At 55.6% G+C, this 22220-nt stretch overlaps 2 protein-coding genes across 3 annotated transcripts; both read left to right on the plus strand.

Moving 5' to 3' along the window:
• The first annotated feature begins 6907 nt into the window (after positions 1-6907).
• On the plus strand, positions 6908-14819 carry ATP6AP1 (ATPase H+ transporting accessory protein 1). Its single transcript, XM_045884331.3, has 10 exons — positions 6908-7107; positions 7363-7489; positions 10086-10160; positions 10446-10639; positions 11113-11153; positions 11983-12068; positions 12510-12748; positions 13359-13406; positions 13494-13725; positions 13972-14819. Exons 1-10 carry the CDS (start codon positions 6965-6967, stop codon positions 14179-14181), a joined length of 1395 nt encoding a protein of 464 aa, XP_045740287.1. The 5' UTR covers positions 6908-6964; the 3' UTR covers positions 14182-14819.
• A 548-nt stretch (positions 14820-15367) lies between these two features.
• On the plus strand, positions 15368-21499 carry GDI1 (GDP dissociation inhibitor 1). 2 transcript variants are annotated; one of them, XM_045884342.3, is made up of 11 exons: positions 15368-15554; positions 16801-16908; positions 17053-17152; positions 17300-17434; positions 17902-18100; positions 18373-18504; positions 19087-19186; positions 19601-19772; positions 20072-20216; positions 20351-20405; positions 20495-21499. In XM_045884342.3, exons 1-11 carry the CDS (start codon positions 15510-15512, stop codon positions 20645-20647), a joined length of 1344 nt encoding a protein of 447 aa, XP_045740298.1. In that variant the 5' UTR covers positions 15368-15509; the 3' UTR covers positions 20648-21499. The 2 variants fall into 2 exon arrangements, with proteins under 2 accessions (XP_045740298.1, XP_064430826.1); XM_064574756.1 differs by lacking the exons at positions 15368-15554; positions 17053-17152 and having other exon boundaries at positions 20495-21300.
• Positions 21500-22220: the final 721 nt, after the last annotated feature.

Here is a 22220-nt window from a genome sequence, read left to right on the forward strand (position 1 = left end):
AGAGAGAATCCCAAGCAGGCTCCTCGCTGAGTGTGGAGCCCGACTTGGGGCTCAATCTCATGACCCTGAGATCATGACCTGAGCCAAAATCAAGAGTCGAATGCTTAACCGACTGAGCCACCCAGGCACCCCATATGAGGAAAATCTTAACACTTTGTTGAAAGACATTAAAGAAGACCTAAGTTAATAAAGATCCCATGCTCATGAACAGGAAGACTTGATAATAGTAAAGATGTCCGTTCTCCAGAATTGATCTATTAAATATATAGATTCGGGGCGCCTGGGTGGCTCAGTTGGTTAAGTGTCTGCCTTCGGCTCAGGTCATGATCCCAGGGTCCTGGGATTGAGCCCATGTCAGGCTCCACACTCTCCCTCTTCCTCTGCTCCTCCCCCCACTCGTGCTCTCTTACTCGCTCTCAAATAACTAAATAAAATCTTAAAATATAAATATATAGACTAAATTCCAATCAAAAGCTAATCAGAGTCCAAGCAGATATTTGTACACCAGTGTTAAAAGCAGCATTAATCACAATAGCCAAAAGGTGGAAACAACTAAAGTGTCCATGGACAGATGAATGGATAAACAAAATGTGGCCACACACAGTGGAGTAGTATTCAGCTACAAAAAGGAAAGAAATTTTTTTTTTTTTAAGATTTTATTTATTGGGCGCCTGGGTGGCTCAGTTGGTTAAGCGACTGCCTTCGGCTCAGGTCATGATCCTGGAGTCCCTGGATCGAGTCCTGCATCGGGCTCCCTGCTCAGCGGGGAGTCTGCTTCTCCCTCTGACCCTCCTCCCTCTCATGTGCTCTCTCATTCTCTCTCAAATAAATAAATCTTAAAAAAAAAAGATTTTATTTATTTATTTGACAGAGAGACAGTGAGAGAGGGAACACAAGCAGGGGGGAGTGGGAGAGGGAGAAGCAGGCTTCCTGCTGAGCAGGGAGCCTGATGCGGGGCTTGATCCCAGGGCCTGGAGATCATGACCTGAGCCGAAGGCAGACGCTTAACGACTGAGCCACCCAGGCACCCCTCTTTCTCTCTCTCTCTTTTTTAAGATTTTATTTATTTATTTGAGAGAGAGAGAATGAGAGACAGACAGCATGAGAGGGAGGAGGGTCAGAGGGAGAAGCCAACTCCCTGCAGGGAGCCCGATGCGGGACTCCATCCTGGGACTCCAGGATCATGACCTGAGTCGAAGGCAGTCGCTTATCCAACTGAGCCACCCAGGCACCCCTCTTTTTCTCTTTCTTAAAAAGGCACCAGCCAGGGTACCTGAGTGGCGCAGTCGGTTGAGCGTCAGACTCTTGGTTTTGGCTCCCATCCTGATCTCAGGGGCCTGAGATCGAGCCCCACGTCAGGCTCTGTGCTCAGCGCAGAGTCTGCTTGAAGCTCTTCTCTCTCTCTCCTTCTGCCCCTCTGCCCCCTGCCCCATGCTCTCTCAAATAAATACATCTTTTAAAAATAAAAATAAATACAAAGGCACCTGTCATTGGATTAGGGCTTGCTCTCTCGAATCCAGCATGACCTCATCTTAACTAATTACATTTGCCAAGACCCTATTTCCAAATAAGGTCACATTCTGAGGTTTCAGGTGGGCATGAATTTTCTGGGACATGTACCCTAGGACCTAGCAATTCCCCAGCTAGGTATATGCCCATTGAAAAGCACATATATATGCACACAAGACGTATACACAATTGTTGGCAGCACTGTTAGCCCTACTGACCAAAGTGGGAAACCACTCAAATGTCCCTCACCGGCGGAGGAGCTCAGTGGCTGGCAGAATATTTATCTAGGGGAATGCCAAGCAGCAATACTGCTATTAAGTGATGACTGGCATTAACCACCCATTCTTGAGCAAAGAATCTAGACGCAAAATCTAATACTGAATAATTCCATGTATAGAAAGTCCCCAGATAGACACAACAAAGCCATCATATTTAGAGATGCATGCTTAACTGCTGCTACGGTCTGAATGTTTGTGTCCACCCCCACCCCCACCAAATTCATGTGTTGAAACCTAATGCCCTAATGGTATTAAGAGGTGGGGCCTGTGGGAGGTGCTTAAATCTTGAGGGTGGAGCCCTCATCATTGGGATTAGTGCTTCCTGACAGGCCCCTGAGAGCTCCCCTGCCCCTTCCACCAAGTGAGGGTACAATGCAAGATCTGCAGCCTGGAAGGGGGTCCTCACCCACCCTGCCAGCACCCTGATCTCGGACTTACAGCCTCAAGCGCTGTGAGCAATAAATTTCTTTTTTTTCCCCTCTTTTTTCTTTTTACTATTATGTTTTAAATTTCTGCTGTTGATAAGCCACGCAGTCTGTGGTATTTTGTTAAAACAGCTGGAACAAATTAATGCAATTGGTAAAATCCTAAGAACCAAAGGGCGGATCATACAAGTCAGGTTCACGGTCACTGGCGGAAGTGAGAGGGAGGCGATTAGAGAGGAATGATAGGGGATTTGGGGGTATAGACATTCGAGTTCTTGGACTGGACGATGGCAAGGGAGTGTTTGCTTTGATATGTCATTGCACTGGATATCTTTGTTTTGTGCTTTTGTCCTTTTCCATCTTTGTGGTCAGCATGTGGGTCAGGCCAGCTGAGGGCAAATAGTGGGCAGCGTGCAGGCAAGGTGAGCCTGGGAAGGGCTGCGCCGTGGTCAGGGTGAGTGGGCCCTGGGTGTGGATTCCATCCTGCTGGGGGCCCGCACTTGGGGTGATTGGGAATCTGGGAGTGAGGTGGCGGCCCCCTTCCTCTCATCCTCACAGCAAACTCAGCATGGGGCTCTGGGTTTGCACAGCAATGCTCCAGGGGGTTGAAAGGCTCCCACCGTGGCCACGGTGTCTTCTGATCCCTGGATCACAGCGATGGTGGGGGCATCCTTAAATCTGGCACCTCCAGGTCCTCTCCTGCCTGGCAGTGGGCAAGGAGAATTGCTTTTACAGGGAAGGAGAAGGCTGAATAATTGTGAACAGTGATATGCCATCTCCCAGGGCACCTGAGACATCTGGCATTCGTAGGTCATGAAGGGCCTCACGGCAAAAAAAAAAAAAAAAAAAAAAAATGGGAGCAACAGGAAGCACCCCCGGTGTCGGCCCCTGAGAGAATGAAGCCATCTGTTGTGGAAGGCAGGACGGTGCCATTTCATCGAGCTCCAGTACAAGGAGACTAAGCATTAGACTGTTTATGGGCACATACATAAGTGGTCAACCTGCTAAGAAAAACCAGAGAAAGGCAAACACCAAATTCAGGCTAGCAATGACTTCTGGGGGGAGGCAGAAAAATGAGATTTGGGAGACACAGATGCCTGGCCAAGGAACTGGCAGTGGCCTGTTGAAGTCTGGGGCAGGTTTATGAGGATTCCTTTTATTGCATACTTCATACACAGGTAATTAGATTACACGTATACACGTAACACATCTGTAATCTGTGTAGCACATAGATATACATATTTTGGTATACGTCCAATATTATATTAAAGCAATTTAAGAAGACACGGGGGTGATGAGGGCCCAGAAGGGTTTTAATGAATTACTGAAGCTTTTACCCTAAAGATGAAGCCCACAGACAGAAGGTACTCATCGGTACTGTCAACAATTGGTGTGAATCACTCAGCTTAGATGTCACCTCCTGGTCAGACCAGCCTCAAGCAGGTGCCCCTCTCTGTGCCTCCCTCCGGGCCCTCTCTCCCCCTTTTCAACATCCATCACCCTGTGTTGTGACCTACTGTCCTGCATCTCCTCTAGATCAGATTGTGAACTTGGGGGGGGGGGCCCAAGTCTGACTCAGTGCCTGGCCCAGAGCAAGTGTTTAGGAAGCCTCGAGGGTCGCCACTCCAAGGACCTCTGACAACTCAGAGAGGAATAAAAGCAGCAACAGGTGAGCTCCCCCACTGAGGATGAGAGCATTTCGGCAACACTGCCGGCCAGCAAGATCACATTTGTGAGAAAGCCTTTGCTTCAAAACTTGATTTAAACAGTGCTTATTGTGTTCTTCAGTTTGCCCGTGGCCACTGGCTCCTGTCATTCTGTGTCACCTCCTGGTCCCCAGGGCGTCCATCCCTGCCCTTGACCTCTTCTACTCCTTCCTGTGCCACTGCCATAGAACTTTCCTCCCAAACTGTGTGACTTGCTGGGTCTGTCCTGGGCCTGGAGGACTTCACCTACACTATGATGCCATTTAGGGTTCTTGTTTCTTTCCCCACTGGGCACCAGCCCAGGCAGATTCTCCGGGACTTCGGTGAGTGACTGAATGAGGGAGTGCAACTGAGCCCCAGGGTCGTGCGGGGGGCTGGTCCCTCCTTTCCCCACCGCTGGCTGCCCCAGCTCTGGTTCTGGCTCCAACTTCTCAGTTCAATTGCTCCCAGGGCCCCTGCCCCCATCCTGCCATCATGCCACTTGGTCAAACCTCAGTCCCAGACCAATGGCGAGGAACCAGCCTCTGGTTTCTCTAGCCTTCTCTCTGCCCCTCCATTACTCTGGCCAAGCTCCTGTCATCCTGTCATCTCTCTCCCAGAGAGGCGACAGCCTCCTACTGGTCTCTGCTAGCATTCTTACCCCCTCCAGTCTGCTCTGCTTACCACAGCCAGATCAGCCCTTTAAAATAAAAATCAGATAATGGCACCAGGGCTTCAAACCCCTCTGGGGCTTCTGGGGATAGAATAAGCTCCAGTGCAAACCCCTCCCTGCAGCTGGCCTGGACACTGCCATTGCCACTTGGGGGCCCCACAACACCCTAAATTTAACTGTTCCCAACTGGCTTCACCTCTCAGTCCCCAACTCAGAGAGACCCAAGAGCCACCTTCGGACAGTTTTCCTCAACCATGTCCTGTCAAGCTCACCTCTTCTCCCCAGGCAGAACTGCCACTGTCCCAGGCTGAGCCACACTTGTGACAACCACAACCACAAGCTCTTTCAAGCAGTTTCTCTGACAAGCAGAGGCAATCAGTGAGCTGTCAGCCACACAGGGCTGGGCAGTAGTCCTGCTGTACACTGCGAGCTGGCTCCCAGCATCCAGCCCTCCTGCGGGATCCCACACTGTATCAAGGGCTCTGCGTGCAAGCCAAATTCTGCTAACGAGAGGCATGGCCCTGCGTGTGGTGCTTTTCTTCAGCAGCCTCCTGGCTTAAGTCACAAATGTCCTGGTGTTTGAGCGGCAGGGGCGGCAGCCGCAGCGGCTGGGTGTACTGTCCTGGTGTCCAATCATGAGCACCCAACTTAACTGCAACCACATACAGTACCACAGTGGACCTCTCTGTAGATGCAGCTTGTGCTCAGCTGAGTATTTCTGTTGAATGGATCCGGAAAAGGGAAACTGCTTGGTTAAAGGTCATACACATTTTACAGTTTGTTAGATGCTGCCAAATTATCCCCCCAAAATGTTCTACTAATTGATCCTCTTACCACTGTGTAAGTGAGACTCTACTTCCTAACATCCTTGCTGACAATGGGCATTATCATACTTTCTTCTCTCTGTATTTTTATTATGAAAAATGCCAAACATACAGTGTATTGGTTTCCTTGGGCTGTTGTAACAGATTACCACAAACCAGCTGGCTTGAGACAAGAGAAATCTTTTCTCTCCCAGTTCTGGAGGCTAGAAGTCCAAAATCAAGGTAGGTGCACACTCCCTCCGAAAGCCCTAGGGAAGACTCCCGCCTCTTCCAGCTTCTGGCAGGTCCAGGGGTTTCTTGGCTTGGGGCTGCAACACTCTGTCTCCATTGTCACGTGGCCTTCTGCCCTGTGTCCAAATCTTCCTCTTGTAATAAGGACACCAGTTACGGGGTTTAGGGCCCACCTGAATCCAGCATGACCTTATCTTGATCACATCTGCAAAGATCCTATTTCCAAATAAGGTCACACTTACAGAATGGATATGAATTCCAGGGGGTCACCGTTAAATCCAGTATATATAGCAAGGTCTAAAAAAGCTTACAGTGCCCACCCATAGATCCACCCCCTAGGTTCTGCCATTAACATTTTACTATTGTTGCTTTATCACAAACCTGTCTGTAGTCACACTTCCCTCCATTTTATTTTTGGTGCATTTCAAACTAAGTTGCGGGCATCAGTTCACTTCCTCCTAAATCAATCAGTGTACATATCCTTAACAGAAGTTCAATATTTGATTATAGTTACCTGCTTTTTGTTTCTAATAGTCACCAATCTGAGAAATCAAAAATGGCACAGAAAAAGATAAAAAGTCTTTCAATTCGTTTGAGGCGGTGTCTCCCACCTTCTGACTCTGGCTGTCACTCTCTTTCCTCTCTTTAAAGCAGACTTCGAGAAAAGACAACCTACAACCATGCCTCCTTCCTCCCATTGACATCGCTCTTGCCAAAAACCTCCAGAAACAGTTTTCTGTCCTCATCTTACCTGCTTCCTGGCAGCAGTTGACACCGACATTGTTAATCTTGGTGTCCTTAAAACCGCACTTCTCCCTGGCTCTTCCCCTCCTCCTTGATGCTCCTTTTCTGATCTCTCTTCTAGACCCTCCTCCTCCCTGCCCATTTTCAGTGCTGGACGTTCCTCTGGACATTATCCTGGGCCCTCTTCTCTCCTCACCTGTCTCAGGGAGAGTCCATCTGTAGGAAATTTTAAGCGGAAGGAAGATTAAAGCAGGGAGACGCGAAGGCCCGCGGGTGGGAGACCGAGGGAGCGCAACAGCCCCAGCCCCGCCCCACTCCCGTTCGGAGCCCGCGGTGTCAGCGGCGCGCGGTGGGAGCCGGCGGAGCTCCGCCCTGCCTCCTTTCCTACTTGGAGCGTGCGCGCCTGGAGACACGTACAGCCAATCCGTGAAAAGGAGCGGCCGTGAGTGGCGTGATCTTAGACCAATCATTTGTGGACCTGGCGAGCAGGCCTGCGCCTGAGCCAATGGTGGCGCGGGGCGGAGCTCGGGCGGGGGCGATTGTCACCTGATCTGCGGCGGCAGCGGCGGCCCAGGCAGTGGAGGCCGAGGCTGTGATGGCGGCGATGGCAGCGTCTCGGGTGCAGGCGGGGACGCGGCAGGCCCCAGCGCTCTGGCAGATGCGGTGGCTGCCGCTGTTGCTGATGGCGGTGGCGGCGGCGGAGCAGCAGGTGCCGCTGGTGCTGTGGTCGAGTGACCGGTGAGCGTGGCGGGCCGGGCCGGGGCAGGCTGCGCTGCGCGCCGCGGCGGCTGAGGTGCCCTCGCCCGGCTCCAGGGCTGTCCTCAACGAGCGGCGGCCGAGAGGGGCAGGGGGGCAACTGTCCCTTCCTCGGCGGCCCGTAGTGAGCCAGCCGGGGCAGGACTCGGGGCCCCACGCATCACGATGGGAGCCCGTGAGCTTCAGATCCCAAGCCATGCGCCCCCACTTGACAGCACCTCTTCTGTCCCCTGCCAGGGACTTGTGGGGTCCTGCGGCCAACACCCACGAGGGCCACATCACCAGCGACATGCAGCTCTCTACCTACTTAGACCCCGCCCTGGAGCTGGGCCCCCGGAATGTACTGCTGTTCCTGCAGGACAAGGTGCGCCCGCGCCCGCCCTCTCTCCCTCAGTCATCGGGAAGAAGTCAGGCCCCTCCCCCCAGGACACTGAGGCCCCTTCCCCAAGGGAAGCCTCAGTGACCTTGTCCCAACTGTAGGGACGTGTGGCTCTTCTCTTGGGAAGGCCTGCAGGAGACGGTTCAGTGGGAACGGTGAGGGCCTTGAAATGGCACTGACTTAATCGGGTTGAAGCCCCGGGGTCAGAGGCCAGATGCCTACTGAGTAGCAAGCGCTTATCTGAGCTACTCTCTGTGGTGGGGATTATCAGCCCTCTTCACAGATGGGAAGACTTACGTGCAAGGACGGTACATGACTTGCCTAGGGTCACACAGCTAATGGGTGACCGAGTTGTGATTCTAACTTTAATGATCATAATAGAGATAATCGAAAAATGATCATTTATCGAGTGCTTCATATGCACTGTGCTAAGCTGATGTCATTAGCTTGGTTTTTTTTTTTTTTTTAAAGATTTTATTTATTATTTGAGACAGAATGAGAGACAGAGAGCATGAGAGGGAGGAGGGTCAGAGGGAGAAGCAGACTCCTTGCCGAGCAGGGAGCCCGATGCGGGACTCGATCCCGGGACTCCAGGATCATGACCTGAGCCGAAGGCAGTCGCTCAACCGACTGAGCCACCCAGGCGCCCTCATTAGCTTGGTTTTACTGCCAAGGAAACTGAGGCTGGTAGAAGTGCAACCATTGGCTGATGTTCCGTGGTTTATGCACACCACAATTGGCTCCAGCCTGTGTCTGTCAGACACCCCCCACTTGTGCTCTGGCACACAGTTTCCCTGCCATGCAGGTCTCTGCCTCCAAAGCAAGCATATGGACCACGAGGAGATTCTAGGGCAGTGTAGAATTGGTGTTTGGGAGGTTATCGAGCCTCTGGTTATTCCTTCCTCAGTGGTGGCCTGTGTGGCTCATTCCTCTTGTGGTCTTGCTCTGCTGCTCTGTGGGCGGATAGTGCTGGTTATGCTGGCCTGTAGTCCTTCCACGAGGTGGTAAATAATGTAGTTAGACTGGAACTCAGTGCTCGTTCTACTATTTACCAGCCTTTGGACGTCTGAGATAATCTGTGAATGCCAGTTTCCTCATCTGTAAAATGAAGATACCACCTGTATCAGAAGACTGAGGAGCAATTCTTACAATCCTTGTAAAACATCTATCCGGGGTCCCCTTATGGCATTCATCCACTCATTCATTTGCCAAATATGGACTGCCCACTGTGTACCAGGCATTAGGTGTTGGGGACATAGCAGTGAGCAGAATAACCCAAGCCCCTCCCTGGAGGAAGCTGACATTCTTGTGAGGGCAACAGGTAAATGCTAAGTTGGTGTATGACATAATGTCAATGCTATAGTTCTCAGAGAAGAAGGAAGCAGGCCAAGGGAACAGAATGATTGATTGGCTGTTGAAGATAAGGATGATCAGGCAAGGGCTCACTGAGGAAGGATATCTGAGCAGATACCTAAATGGAGGGAGGGACAGAGCCATGTGGGTATGGCTGGAAGAGCGTTCCTGGCAGAGGGAACAGTAGGTGCAAAGGCCCTGGGCAAGGAGTGCTCTTGGTGAGCCCATGAAAGAGCTGGTGTGGCTGGAGTGTAGTGAGGGAGAGAAAGGGGTAGGGGATGGTTAGCCAGGGAGCCAGGTGATGAGGGGGAGAAGGGTGGTTGCAGTCTAAATGTGGCAGGAGGCTTTAGGCAGTTTTGAGCAAGGAGTACCGAGAGGACACAGTGGTTCCTGGGCTTTCAGAATGAGAACCCGGGCAGCCCAACAGCATTAGGATTCCTGTCTAGAAGGGAGAGGAGGCTGGGCAAGTGTGTATACTAAACAGAATGAGGTTAGGGAAACTGATTAAGATTGCCTCTGGGCCTAACTGGGAAAAGCCAGAGGAAGCTGGGAGTCGGGGTGGAGGGGCAGGAGTTGAAGGACATCTCTAGGTTGTAGAGGAAAAGGAATGTGGTCATGGTTACTGTGGTCTGCAGTGCTCAGAAGACTTCAGTGCTTTCTCCAGCATATTCCAACATCTTCACCTCTCTCCCCCCTTCCACCAAAACCAGGCAGGGAAGGAACTTCTTGCTCTCTTTTAAAAAGGATCTTGTCCAGACTGGACATAGGCAGTGCTAGCCATTGCAACTGGCCTGCAGGTTCCCCTTTTTTCTGACTTCCGCCCTGGGGGTGGGATGGGACGGTGGCAGGGCGGGAGGGGCCTGCAGTAAATGTTCCTCGCTGCCCCCAACCCCTCCCCCAGCTTCCCTATTCCCTACCCAGTTCCTCATCTGAAGGCAGGTGGCTGACTCTTAATCCTGAGGTTACCACAAGTCAGCTGCCCGCAGATTTCCTCCCAACCCCATGACTACCTTCCATGTTTTCTCACCCTACCAGGAGGGTGCTGAAAGACAAAAAGAGAACCTTCCATTCCTCCACTCCCTACCCCCAAACGTGCCTTTTTTCAATCTTTTGACCAGAACCTATCTGATTGTAAATGAGATTTTGCTGTCCCTGCAAATGTGCAGGGAAGGTGTCTGCCCCTGCCCTGGCCCCGCCTTCTGAGGCGTCTTCTCTGCTTCCCTACTAGCTGAGCATTGAGGACTTCACAGCCTATGGTGGCGTGTTTGGAAACAAGCAGGATAGTGCCTTTGCTAACCTGGAGGTAAGAGTCCTCTCTCAGCCAAGGGCCATGGGGGCTGTCGTGCACTCCCTCCCCCAACACAATAAATACTGTCCCCTTAGGAACCGGAGGTGCTGGCTTTGGGGGTAGAAAGGCCTGGGGTGTCAGGGGCCAGGAATGTGGGGTGTTTTCTTCCTGACCTCGAATAAGACCCCAGTGTGGGTATGGGTGTGCCTTGCCAGAGAGGGCTGCCAGAGAGGTTTGGGGGCTGGCCCAGGCCCACTGGTCCCTTGCTAACTCGTCCTTCTGCCTCTCCCTGGCCCCCAGAATGCCCTGGACCTGGCCCCTTCCTCTCTGGTGCTTCCTGCTGTCGACTGGTATGCGGTCAGCACTCTGACCACTTACCTGCAGGAGAAGCTCGGGGCCAGCCCCCTGCATGTGGACCTGGCCACCCTGCGGGAGCTGAAACTCAATGCCAGCCTCCCGGCCTTGCTGCTCATCCGCCTGCCCTACACATCCAGGTATGTCCCAGCCTCGGAGCCCAGAGAGTGGTGAGCACAGCTCAGCCAGAGGCAACAGTCCTCCTGTTCAGTACCTTGAAGCCGTATCAGGAGGTGCCTTCTATGTCCAGAAGAGGCGGGAAGGGCCTCTGGTCAGCGGTGAATCAGGCGTTAGTGCCTGGTACCGAGTGACGCCGACGTGGGCCCTGCTGGTGGGGGGCTAACTCCCCTAGCTGGGACGCGTCCACAGAGTGGCTGGCAGGGCCTGAGTGTGACCATGAAGCTGGGGCAGAGGGGCAAGGGCAGGGCCATGTAGTGAGCGGAGGTGCAGAGGGAGGAGTGAGCATGGCTTCCAGAGCCCCCCAACTAGAGTGCGCTGCTGAATGGGGCTAGTAGGGAAGGATGGTGGCCTGGAGGAGGGGAGGGGAGGTGTCCCAAGGCGGTGGGGAGCTGTTTGGACTGCGGGGCTCTAATGCGCTGCCTCCCTTCCGCAGCTCAGGTCTGATGGCACCGAGGGAAGTTCTCACAGGCAACGGTGAGTGGGGCCAGGGAGGGCACACATCTTCCAGCCTCATCTAGCCGTTGGCTGCAGAGAGCTGCCTCAGAGCTCCTGAGTCCCTCTCCACTCCCAGGGCGGCCCTCCTGCTTCTCAGAACAACTGGCAGCTGAGCAGAGAAATGCGGAACGCCCCCGCCCTGCCGCGCCAGGCCTCACCCCTCTTCAGCTGGGGCCTTCCGTGTGAGAGCCCGCGGAGTCAGTCTCCACTCCAGCAGTGCGAATCTTAGTGTTTGGGGTTTAATAGACCAGCAGTGTTTCAAAAGCCAGTGCTGAGGACTGCTCTTCTGCTCTAAAGGACAGTCATTCCCCAGGGAAAGGCCATTGAAAACCTATAAGTGAATTTGGAGTTTTCTAGATCTCTCGGTCTTTTCTCATTTAATTTAGTTAGGGCTTGGCATTAAGGAGCCGACTACTGAGGCCGTAGGTATCCCGGGGAGGGTGGGGGGGGCTGGGGGCAGGTGGGGTAAGAAGTAGCTGCTCTTAGGGATCCTTGATGGAAACTGAAAACACTAGTGAAGGTTGATGGGAGCCAGCTCTGTGAAGGTCTCAGTGTCCCACCACAGAGGACATGTCAGTTGCCAGGGGTGGGAGACTTGACAGTGCAGACATCTGGTGGTCCCTACCTCAACGAGGTGATCCCACTAAACAGCATCAAGAGAGGCCATTAATGTGGCACATGGAAGGGCACAGCCTCATGTCTGCTGTCCCGTGCTGTGGGACGGCCAGACGGTGTCTAGCAGGCGTTGCGATGTTACTGTAAGTAGCTGCCCGTGACCTGGTTCTCTGCTCCCCCCGTTGCTCCTCAGATGAGGTCATTGGGCAGGTGCTGAGCACGCTCAAGTCTGAAGACGTCCCTTACACAGCAGCCCTCACAGCGGTGCGCCCTTCCAGGGTATGTAATGTACCCTTCGGCAGGGCTCTGGGGGGTGTGGGCAGAGGCCACATGGTGGGTGGGCTTGGAGGGTGTGTGGCTCGGAGTGGAGGGCCTTAGGGGGGCTGGTTTCTTCCCTGGGCCTGTGTGGGGGGACGAGGATGAACCGGAAAGTCATGCTTCCTCCTTCCAGGCTGCAGCTTTCCATCTTGCCCAGTGGGCCTTATGGGCTGGCGTATTCGGACAATACGTCCCAAGTTTTCCTAATTTGGAGAGACTAGGAAGATCTCAGCGGCTCAGGGGTCAGCCAGGAAGAGCTTTCTGGAGGAAGGGCCTCTGAGTATGAGTAGTAGGACTGCAGCTGCTGGGGAGGGTGCCCGGTGGGGACAGTGAGGGCAGGTGCTTGGTTCTGGGCCGTGCTCTCAGGGCCGCTGAAAGAAGGCTTGTGGGTTTTCTGTGCAGGTGGCCCGTGATGTAGCCATGGTGGCCGGGGGGCTAGGTCGTCAGCTGCTGCAGAAACAGTCAGTGGCAGCTGTGGTCCATCCCCCTGTGAGTTACAATGACACTGCCCCTCGGATCCTGTTCTGGGCCCAGAACTTCTCGGTGGCATACAGGGACCATTGGGAGGACCTGACCTCTCTCACCTTTGGGGTCCAGGAGCTCAACCTGACGGGCTCCTTCTGGAATGACTCCTCTGCCAGGTAAGGGCAAGTACCTGTCACTGCAGGTGGGTGTGTGTGCTGGGGGGTCGTTCACTGTGGGAAGCAGGTGGGATCGTGGGGTGGGGCTGGTGGAGGGCTCTTGGGATGGGGCTTGCTCAGAGTTTTGTCTCTCCATGCCTTCTAGTCCTTGCCTGGAACCTTGGTTGTTAACACTTCCCAATCACTGGGGAACCTGATACTCCTCTCTCCCACCCCACCCTTGAACCGCCTCAGGGTGACTGCCCAAGGGTGTCTACCAGGCCTGAGTTAGTTCTTCGAGGGCTTCTGTACCCTCCCTGTGTGGCGAGAGAGACCACCTTTATCCCCAAAGTCCAATCTATGCTTCTCAGCAATCCCAAGGGGGAGTTGAAAGGAGGGGCAGTGGGCTCAGGGAAACCAGAGGAAGGTGCTTTTAGCTGGAGGTAGGGAACCTGGGTGCTGGTTTCTGACCTCGATGTGATGGGGCCTCAGTTTTGCCATTTGTCAGGTGAGGACACTGCCTCTTCAAGGTGGCTCTGAGGTAGAGTAGACCTGAGGGACTTGCTCTAACTGCTAGATGCTAAAGGCCCTCCCAGAGCCTGACAGCTCACCTCTTACTCTGGTTCTGCAGGCTTTCACTGACCTATGAACAACTCTTTGGTACCACAGTGACATTCAGGTGAGTCTGAGGGGCGGTTGACATGTGGGCAGGCCGGCATGGCTCCAGCCTGCCCAGCTGCCTGACACCCCACATGGCCTCCCTCAGGTTCATTCTGGCCAACCGCTTCTACCCAGTGTCTGCCCGGCACTGGTTTACCATGGAGCGCCTCGAAATCCACAGCAACAACTCTGTTGCCCACTTCAATGCCTCCCAGGTCACGGGGCCCAGTGTCTACTCCTTTCACTGCGAGTATGTCAGCAGCCTTAGCAAGAATGGCAATCTCCTTGTGCCCCACTCGCAGCCCTCTCTCTGGCAGATGACTCTTCAGGACTTCCAGGTAGGGAACGTGGGGCCCAGACTGGGGATAGTAGGAGGGAGGGAGCAGAGACCTGAGGAGTCTCAGCATCTCTGGGTCTGGGCTTGGGCTTGGGCTTGGGCATGGGGGATGGGAATGTAGTTGAGACGTCTGTCCCCGCAGTGCTCTCATCCCACGAGATTTGGACTACCCACTAACTTGGGAACCCCAGCCCTCACTGGGTCTCCCTCTGTGTGGGGTCACACGGTCCTTTGCATCCCCTAACAGATCCAAGCCTTCAACGTGACCGGCGAGCAGTTCTCCTACGCCAGTGACTGTGCGGGCTTCTTCTCCCCAGGCATCTGGATGGGGCTGCTCACTTCCCTGTTCATGCTCTTCATCTTCACCTATGGCTTACACATGATCCTCAGTCTCAAGACCATGGACCGCTTTGACGACCACAAGGGCCCCACTATCTCTTTGACCCAGATTGTGTGACCCTGTTCCTGTGGGGGGGTTGCAGGCGTGATGGTGTCCAGGTTGTTGCTTTCCCACCTCGAGGCACACTGGACTGAAGGGCTTCCCCTCTTCCTACCATAGCATGAACCCCACTTCCCCTCAGCCTGTCTTGTTCCCTGTTCAACCCACTGAGGGGCTTCCCACCCCCCATCTCTACCAACAAGGTGTACATATTCTTCGTAGATAGTAGACAAATCCCCCAGGCCCAGTCATCATAGGGGGGAGAGGACATGAGTTCTAGGGCCCCCCACCTCCCCCTTATTTATTCTCATCTCTGCATCTTCACCCCTTGCTGTTTATAGTGCTTTTGTGTAGCAAATGCTCCCTCCCCACGCTTGATGGGGCTCCCTGTAGCAGCTAGAAGCTGGAGTTTGGGGGGTGTGGAAGTACTATTTAACTGTCCTGCTTGCCTGGTGTCATTGTCTTTTGGTGATGTTGTGCTAATAATAAGCAGTACACTGGGGTTTATCTCTGTGGCCTGAGAAGGAAGGGACCTCCACAGCAGCTGGCCTGGGTGTGATCACTGGTTTTCTGGCATGTTCCGGCCAGGTGCTTGGCAGGAGCCTGGGTTTCTCGGTGGTTTCCTTCTTAATAAAGACAGGTTGCCATGCTTAGAACTCTTGTCACTCATTTCTGCACTGGGCACGAGGGGATGCGCTTGGCTACGGGCTGCAGGAGGAGGCGCCCGGATGTAACGGAGCCGGGCCAAAGGGAAGGCCGGAGGGTCCTCATTAAGCTGGGTCCCTAACTGGCGAGGGTGCGGAGGGGCTGCGGCGCGCGCGGGAAGGGCGCGGCGGCCAGTGCCTGGGGGTGGGGGAGACCGTCGTGACAATAGCCGGCTTCCTCTCCCGAGGGGGCCGCCCCCGGCTGCCGCAGCGGCGCGCACCCGCCGCGCCCAGCCTCCTGGGGGGCGGGGCGGGCGGGTCGCGCGCGGCTCCCGCGCACGGATCCCTCGCGGGGCGCAGCACCGGCCGCCCCGCCCGCCCCGCCCGTCCCGCCCCACTCCAGTCCCCTCCGGGCCCTCGGCGAGCGGCGCCGCCTGCGGGGCCGCGCTGGTGCTGGGGCCCAGGCCCGGGCTGCGCCTCCTGGGAGGCGAGTCGGGGAGGCGGTGGCCCCTGCTGGCGCGGCGGGACGCGGGGAGGGGCTGGGACTCTTTGACGCGGCGGAGGGGTCAAGCGGCGTCGGTCGCCGCCATCTTTGGTCCAGTGCGGCGGCGGCGGCAGCGGCAGCGGCAGCGGCAGCGGCGGCGGCTGCTGTGGTGAAGGAGGAGGAGGAGGAGCGACGCGCGCTGGCAGCTAGGCCTGACCATGGACGAGGAATACGACGTGATCGTGCTGGGGACCGGCCTCACCGTAAGTGCGGCCTCGTTCTCCCGGGACCCCGCATCGCCCCCTCCTCCCCGCGGCGCTGCCGCCCCCGGCCGCCGACTCCATCCTGCCGTCACTGCCGTCCGCGGCGCTGCCTCCCCAGAGCTCGGGTCCCCAAAAAGACGGCCCCGTGCCCAACGTGCCCCCCACCTCCCCCGCCCGCGACATCGTCTTTCTCCGCCGTGGCCCCGTCTCCGAGAAGCACCCCTCTACTTAGCTGCCCCCTCGACTCCCCGGGCCCGACCCCCCAGTCCCTCCCTCCCTCCCTCCCTCCCTCTCTCTCAAGGCCTCCTGGGCCCGAAGACGCACCCCAAGTCGGCCTGAGGTCCCCCCGCCGTGCCCCCGACCCCGCCCACCCGGCCCCCACCCATCACTCGCACCCAGCACCCCCCCCCCAATCCTGCGCTAATTCTGGTGGGGATGAAGTACAAGGACCCTGGGTAAGGGGGTCTCGCCCGGTTGGGCCCTCATCTTGCGTTCCTGGCTTTTTATGGGGCCCGAGGACCCAGGGAATGTTCCAGAAGGAGGAGCAGTGGGGCCAGTGAGCACATTCCCGCTACCCCACCACGGTTTCCCATGGAGATTACAGGCTGGGTAGTATTTGCAGCCTTTGTCCTTGGCCTGCTGACAGTAACTGGTGAGGGTGTTTATCTTCCCTCTTCCCCAAACCCTGTTGGACCACTCCCCTGGAGAGACTCCTCTTCCTCAGTCAGGATGCAGAAGCCCCTCCCGAGGCTGGGCAGGCACAGGGTCAGAGGCTCCAGTCCTTTGAGGAAAGAGCAGCCCAGGGTGGGGCCTGAGATTGCAGGACAGTGTTCAGCCTTTCTTCACTTCCCTTTCTGGTGCCCTTGGCTGTTCAGCTGGATCTCCTGTGTGGCTCATTGTGTCTTTTCTGCCTTTTAGCATGGCCCTACGTAGGTACATGACTTTCTTGGCATGGTAGTTGCCAGACCATCCCTGTGTCTGGTGGACACTCTCTTTTTCTCAGCACCTTCGTTATTTCTCCTCTGTTGTTCAACCCTTTGGTCAGCAAAGTTATAAAAGAGACTAGTCAGATGAAACTGTCATCCCTGATTTTAGGCCAGGCGGCCAGCCAGGGGTGGAAGGAGCTTTCACTGGAGCCGAGTCTCTAGCTTTGCTCTCCTCTCAGGTTTAGCGTGGGGAACAAATCAGGGCTGCTGGTGGGAATGTGGGCAGGTGGGAGTGCAGTGAGTGTTGCCCTCTTCCCCAGGAATGTATCCTGTCGGGCATCATGTCCGTGAACGGCAAGAAAGTGCTGCATATGGACCGGAACCCCTACTATGGGGGTGAGAGCTCCTCCATCACACCCCTGGAGGAGGTGAGGCTGCTGGGCCTGGGCCCATCCCCCGTTAACCTCTCACATAGGGTGTCAGGGTAGCTCCCCAGGTTTTCTGGGAAGGGGGGCAGGGGCAGGAGGGGGTGGTCCTTGAGGTGCCTCTCTTTCTCTTTCTCCTGCTTGCAGCTGTATAAGCGTTTTCAATTGCTGGAGGGGCCCCCTGAGGCGATGGGCAGGGGACGAGACTGGAACGTTGACCTGATCCCCAAATTCCTCATGGCCAATGGTGAGAGAGATGAAAGAGGTATTGTGGGGGGTGAGTAGGAGGACCAGAGTAGGATCAGGCTCCAGAAAAGGGGCAGCCATACCAGCTAGGGAACTTCGGGGGGGGGGGGCACTGTGCTGATGTTGTTTTCACCCCACCACCCCACAGGGCAGCTGGTAAAGATGCTGCTGTATACAGAGGTGACGCGCTACCTGGACTTCAAGGTGGTGGAGGGCAGCTTTGTCTACAAGGGGGGAAAGATCTATAAAGTGCCATCCACCGAGACTGAAGCCTTGGCTTCCAGTGAGTACATGTCCACTGAGCCAGAGAATCATGGCGAGGGGCAGAGCAGGGTGCCCCTTGCCCGAGGTCACATTCCCCATGTACCATAAGCCCCCTTGGTCTGTCCTCCCTCGACTGCCCTGAGCCTCACAGTGGATGCCAGGAGGGAAGTCCACACGCAAAGAGGATGCATGGGTGGTTGCTCTTTCTTAAAAGACTTCAGCCTTTTGACAGGGGTTGCACTTGACCGGTGAAACGTCCCCAGGTGTTGGAGCTGGGAGGATCCTCAGAGCTTATCCAGTCCAATCCCCTCTTTGTACAGATGGGGAAATTGAGGCCAAGAAGGGCAGAGGGGTTAATTTAAGGTTACACGGTGCTCAGCAACAAAACTCAGCTGGGAGTTGGGTGTCTGCTTTCTTGGTCTGCCTGGTGGGAAGGAGAGGTTCATGTTCTGTGGTGTGAAGGTTCTTCTCACATTGCCTCTACAGATCTGATGGGCATGTTTGAGAAACGGCGTTTCCGCAAGTTCCTGGTGTTTGTGGCAAACTTTGATGAAAATGACCCCAAGACCTTCGAGGGTGTTGACCCCCAGAGCACCAGCATGCGTGACGTCTACCGGAAGTTTGACTTGGGCCAGGATGTCATCGACTTCACTGGCCATGCCCTGGCCCTCTACCGCACTGATGAGTGAGAGGAAGCTGGCATGGCAGACTGCCCCTCGTCTGGCCTGCACCCTGCCCTCCCCGTTCCTGCGTGCTGCTCCCTTGACCCACCCTGCACATTTCTTGCACTCAGCTACACGCTTATCCACTGTCTTTTTTGTTTTTTTCTGTGCATTTATTTGACCCATAGTCTTTCCCAGGCCATAGAGGGTGGTGGGAAGGCTGGCCTGGTGTTTGGGTGGGGGTGAGCTGGGGGTGCTGCTGCTGGAGCCTCTTCTTTTGACCCCGTCCCCCCAGCTACCTGGACCAGCCCTGTCTTGAGACCATCAACCGCATCAAATTGTACAGTGAGTCCCTGGCTCGGTATGGAAAGAGTCCTTATTTATACCCACTTTACGGCCTTGGTGAGCTGCCCCAGGGCTTTGCAAGGTGAGGACGTGGTTTTTTTCTGTTGACAATACTAAATAAGACTAAAGCCAAGAATGGAAATGGCACCCTTGAGCATTTCTGGAGCATTCAAACTTTCCCATTGTGGTCTAATTTACTTCATACCGTGCTTGCGTGACAGGGTGGGGGGCGCTGTGCTGCAGTAGGCAGCTGAAGCGCAGGTTGAAGAACCAGGCCTTCACCAACCGGGCTTGCTTGGCTCCCAGCCCGAGTCAGGCAGCACCAGGGCTGGGCCTGGGCCTTTGAACCTTGAGTCAGAGGGCTTCTCCAGAGCCCTTTGTTCTGTTCCCCAGACCGTTCCCGTGAGGAGCTAGCTGTACCTTCATGCCACCCTCGTACTAGCCCTTTGCAGAATATTCTAGGCTGAAGCTCCAGAGAGGAAGGAGCACTCCAGATTCAGTCCTGCGTCTGTGGCAGTGACGGAGCTGGGAAGAACCACCAGGTCTCCTGAGCTCTGCCTGCCTAGGGCAGCCTTCTCTGTACCCCAGTGCTGGTAGGGGGAGGGCACCCTGTCCCTGTTTTCCTCCTGGGAAGGGGACTCCACCATCGTTCTCCCCACCGCAGATTGAGTGCCATCTATGGAGGGACATACATGCTGAACAAACCTGTGGATGACATCATCATGGAGAATGGCAAGGTGGTGGGTGTGAAGTCTGAGGGAGAGGTAAGCCTTCACCACAGTGCAAGCATGATGGTCTGGGTGGGGCTTGGCCTTCTTAGAGGCCCTCTTCCCAGTGACTCTGGCTCTGCTGGGTCCGCTGCTAATCAGGTCTAAGAGCCTTGGGCTGGGGACCAGAGCTCCAGAAGTCCACATAGCCGTTTCCATTGGTGAGAGGTATCTCAGACCCACGTGCTGTGTCAGAGGTCCGGGGAGTGTTCTTGAGCACAGTGTCTCAAGCAGAAGGGTTTTCCCAGCCTTGCATATGGGGGCCCACCTCCCTGAGGGACAGGATGAAGCTATATACTCAGGAGGGGCCGGGGTAACAGCTCAGAGGAGTGCAGTGCCAGCCCTCAGCGTGGACTCAGCCCCACAACCACCTAGGGGAGTGTTTGGGTAGGTCTTCTGGTGTTTTCACAGGTGGCCCGCTGCAAGCAGCTGATCTGTGACCCCAGCTACATTCCGGACCGAGTGCGGAAGGCCGGCCAGGTTATCCGCATCATCTGTATCCTCAGCCACCCCATCAAGAACACCAATGATGCCAACTCCTGCCAAATCATCATCCCCCAGAACCAAGTTAACAGGAAGTCAGGTAGGTTGAGTCCCAGGTGACTGCCTCCAGTGTGTTCTCTTTGGGGTGGCTCTGCCTCTCCCCATCATTCTTGGGGCTGTCTGCCTGATTCCTGCATGGAAGAATGGGGACCTACATAGCAATCCCCATGGCTTGAGGCCCTAGCGATTGGGTAGCTTGGACTCTCCTCCTCTGTGAGAGTGGGTTTGGATGCTGCTTGCTGTGCAGGGCTGGGGAGGAGTGGGTAGGCAGGCCTGAATTGGGCCGAGCCTCCAGGGGCCCTCTGTGCCCATGCTAACGGAGCCCCTTCTTGTGGGCAGACATCTACGTGTGCATGATCTCCTACGCACACAACGTGGCTGCACAGGGCAAGTACATCGCCATCGCCAGCACCACGGTGGAGACTACAGAGCCGGAAAAGGAAGTTGAACCTGCCCTGGAGCTGCTGGAGCCCATTGACCAGAAGTGAGGGGCTGAAGGGCTGGGGCCTCACTGGGGGGAAGGAAGGGAGCCAAGGAGCTGGGGGGGCGGGGAAGCAGAGACCAGGGAGAGTAAGGCTCGTTGTGAGGTCTTTCCCTTCCCTTCTCTCTGCTCCTCAGGTTTGTGGCCATCAGTGACTTATATGAGCCCATTGACGATGGTTCCGAGAGCCAGGTAAGCAGGCCATCTCGGCCCCGGCTCCTAGCTGCCCTGCCAGGGCCCCTGCCCGACTCACCCTGGCCCTGGGCTCTGGATATTTCCAGGTGTTCTGTTCCTGCTCCTATGATGCCACCACACACTTCGAGACAACCTGCAATGACATCAAAGACATCTACAAGCGCATGGCAGGCTCCGCTTTTGATTTTGAGAACATGAAGCGCAAACAGAATGACGTCTTTGGAGAAGCTGACCAGTGATTGACAACCCCCCTCCCCGCACACACCCCAGCCCTTGGTGCCCTCTCCCCTGACCTAAGTCTGTTCTCCTTGAGGGCTGGGGAGATGGGTGTGGCTGGGCACCCCGGTTTCCAGCATTCTCTGCTTCCCCCACCACATTCTACATTCCTGTCACCCACCTCATTGATTCACTGACCAAATCCTTAACCTTAGCGATGGTCTGGGAGATGGGGGGTTGGATAGCATCCTCTTTCTTGGCCCTTCCTTATTCTGGGAAAAGAGGGTTCATTTCCTTGTGTGTGTCTCTCCCCCTCCACTCCTAATTCTTCTGCTCTGTTTGGGAAGAACGTGGAGGAAAAGCTGACTTCTGTCCCCACTGCTCTTACCCCCACTGTAGTGGCCTTTGGAGATGCCCCCTGCCTCCCCCCACCAACTCTCTTGTGTGTTGGAGAGAAGGGGCCCTCCCAGCACAAAGTTGCATTCCTCCCCCCCCCCCTCGTTAATTTATTCTAATTTATTAACTTTGGCCCACCCGATCTGAGAAGGGAGCACTGTGCCTCTCACCCGCAGCCTTCTGGTGCGGCCTGGGAGGGGAGAGGGCTTGGGTGCGGCCCAGTTGGAGGTTGATCTTGCTGTTTTTGTTTCTTGTTCTTGTGTTTGTGTTCTCTGGCATTTGCTGAGAGAGAAAAAAAAAATGTGAGCAAAGCAGAAGGAGGTGGGAAAATGGATCCAAACCCCAGTATGCCCTGCCCCACCCCACAACCTTTCCCTTAGTGGTGGGAAACCCTTACCTTGCAAAGTGAATGTGTCCCCTTCCCCAACCTCTAGTGTATTTCACAGAAAACCTCCCAATAAAACTGTGTTGAAACCTGGGCCCAGATCTTTTGTTTTGCTTCCCAAAAAACTGGGCATTGGGCGGGGCCTGGGCTCCCTGGGCTGTTCGTTGTATCGGTTCCAGTCTGTGGGTTAGCTTTGCTGGGGATGGGTGTGAAAGGTAATCACCTTCATCAGGGAATTAGCTCCTGAGCCAAAAGGACCTGCATGGAGGAAATAGGTCACGTTGACTTGCCCAAGGCCACCCGGCAAATTAGTGCTGGCACCGGGACTGCAACCCCTGGGGGTCAGTGTGGCGGAAATAGGGAGAAGGGGGTCTGGCCTAGGGCAGGGGTGGAAGTGGAGAGGGCAGGGTCCTTGTGTCCAGGTCAGGGAGGAGGCAGAGGGCACCCAGGCCCAGCTTCATGGTCTGGGGAAACAGGAGACTGGGGCCCAGTCTTGGGTGGGGGAGTGAAAGAAAGGAGTCGGAGCCAGGGTGGCCTCAGGCAGGGAGGCCGCAAGGGCACTGGAGTGGGGTGTGGATCTGGCCTTGGGCTGGGCTCAACATTAAGGAAGTGGAGGGTCCTGGGGGCCCAGGCTTGGGGTCAGCAGGATGAAGGGGGACTGGGGACCCAGTCTTGGACCAGGAGTTAATGTCGAGGAATTGATGGGGAACCAAGGAAGCCAGGGACGGGTCCAGCCTCCGGACGCCAGCGGGGCGGGGCCGGGCGGAGGGGCGGGGCCGGGCGGAGGGGCGGGGCCGGGCGGAGGGGCGGGGCCG

Source organism: Mirounga angustirostris, unplaced genomic scaffold, assembly GCF_029215605.1.
Source record: "Mirounga angustirostris isolate CCGP_5_RB_7025 unplaced genomic scaffold, mMirAng1.0.hap1 SCAF_11, whole genome shotgun sequence".
Lineage (NCBI taxonomy): Eukaryota > Metazoa > Chordata > Mammalia > Carnivora > Phocidae > Mirounga > Mirounga angustirostris.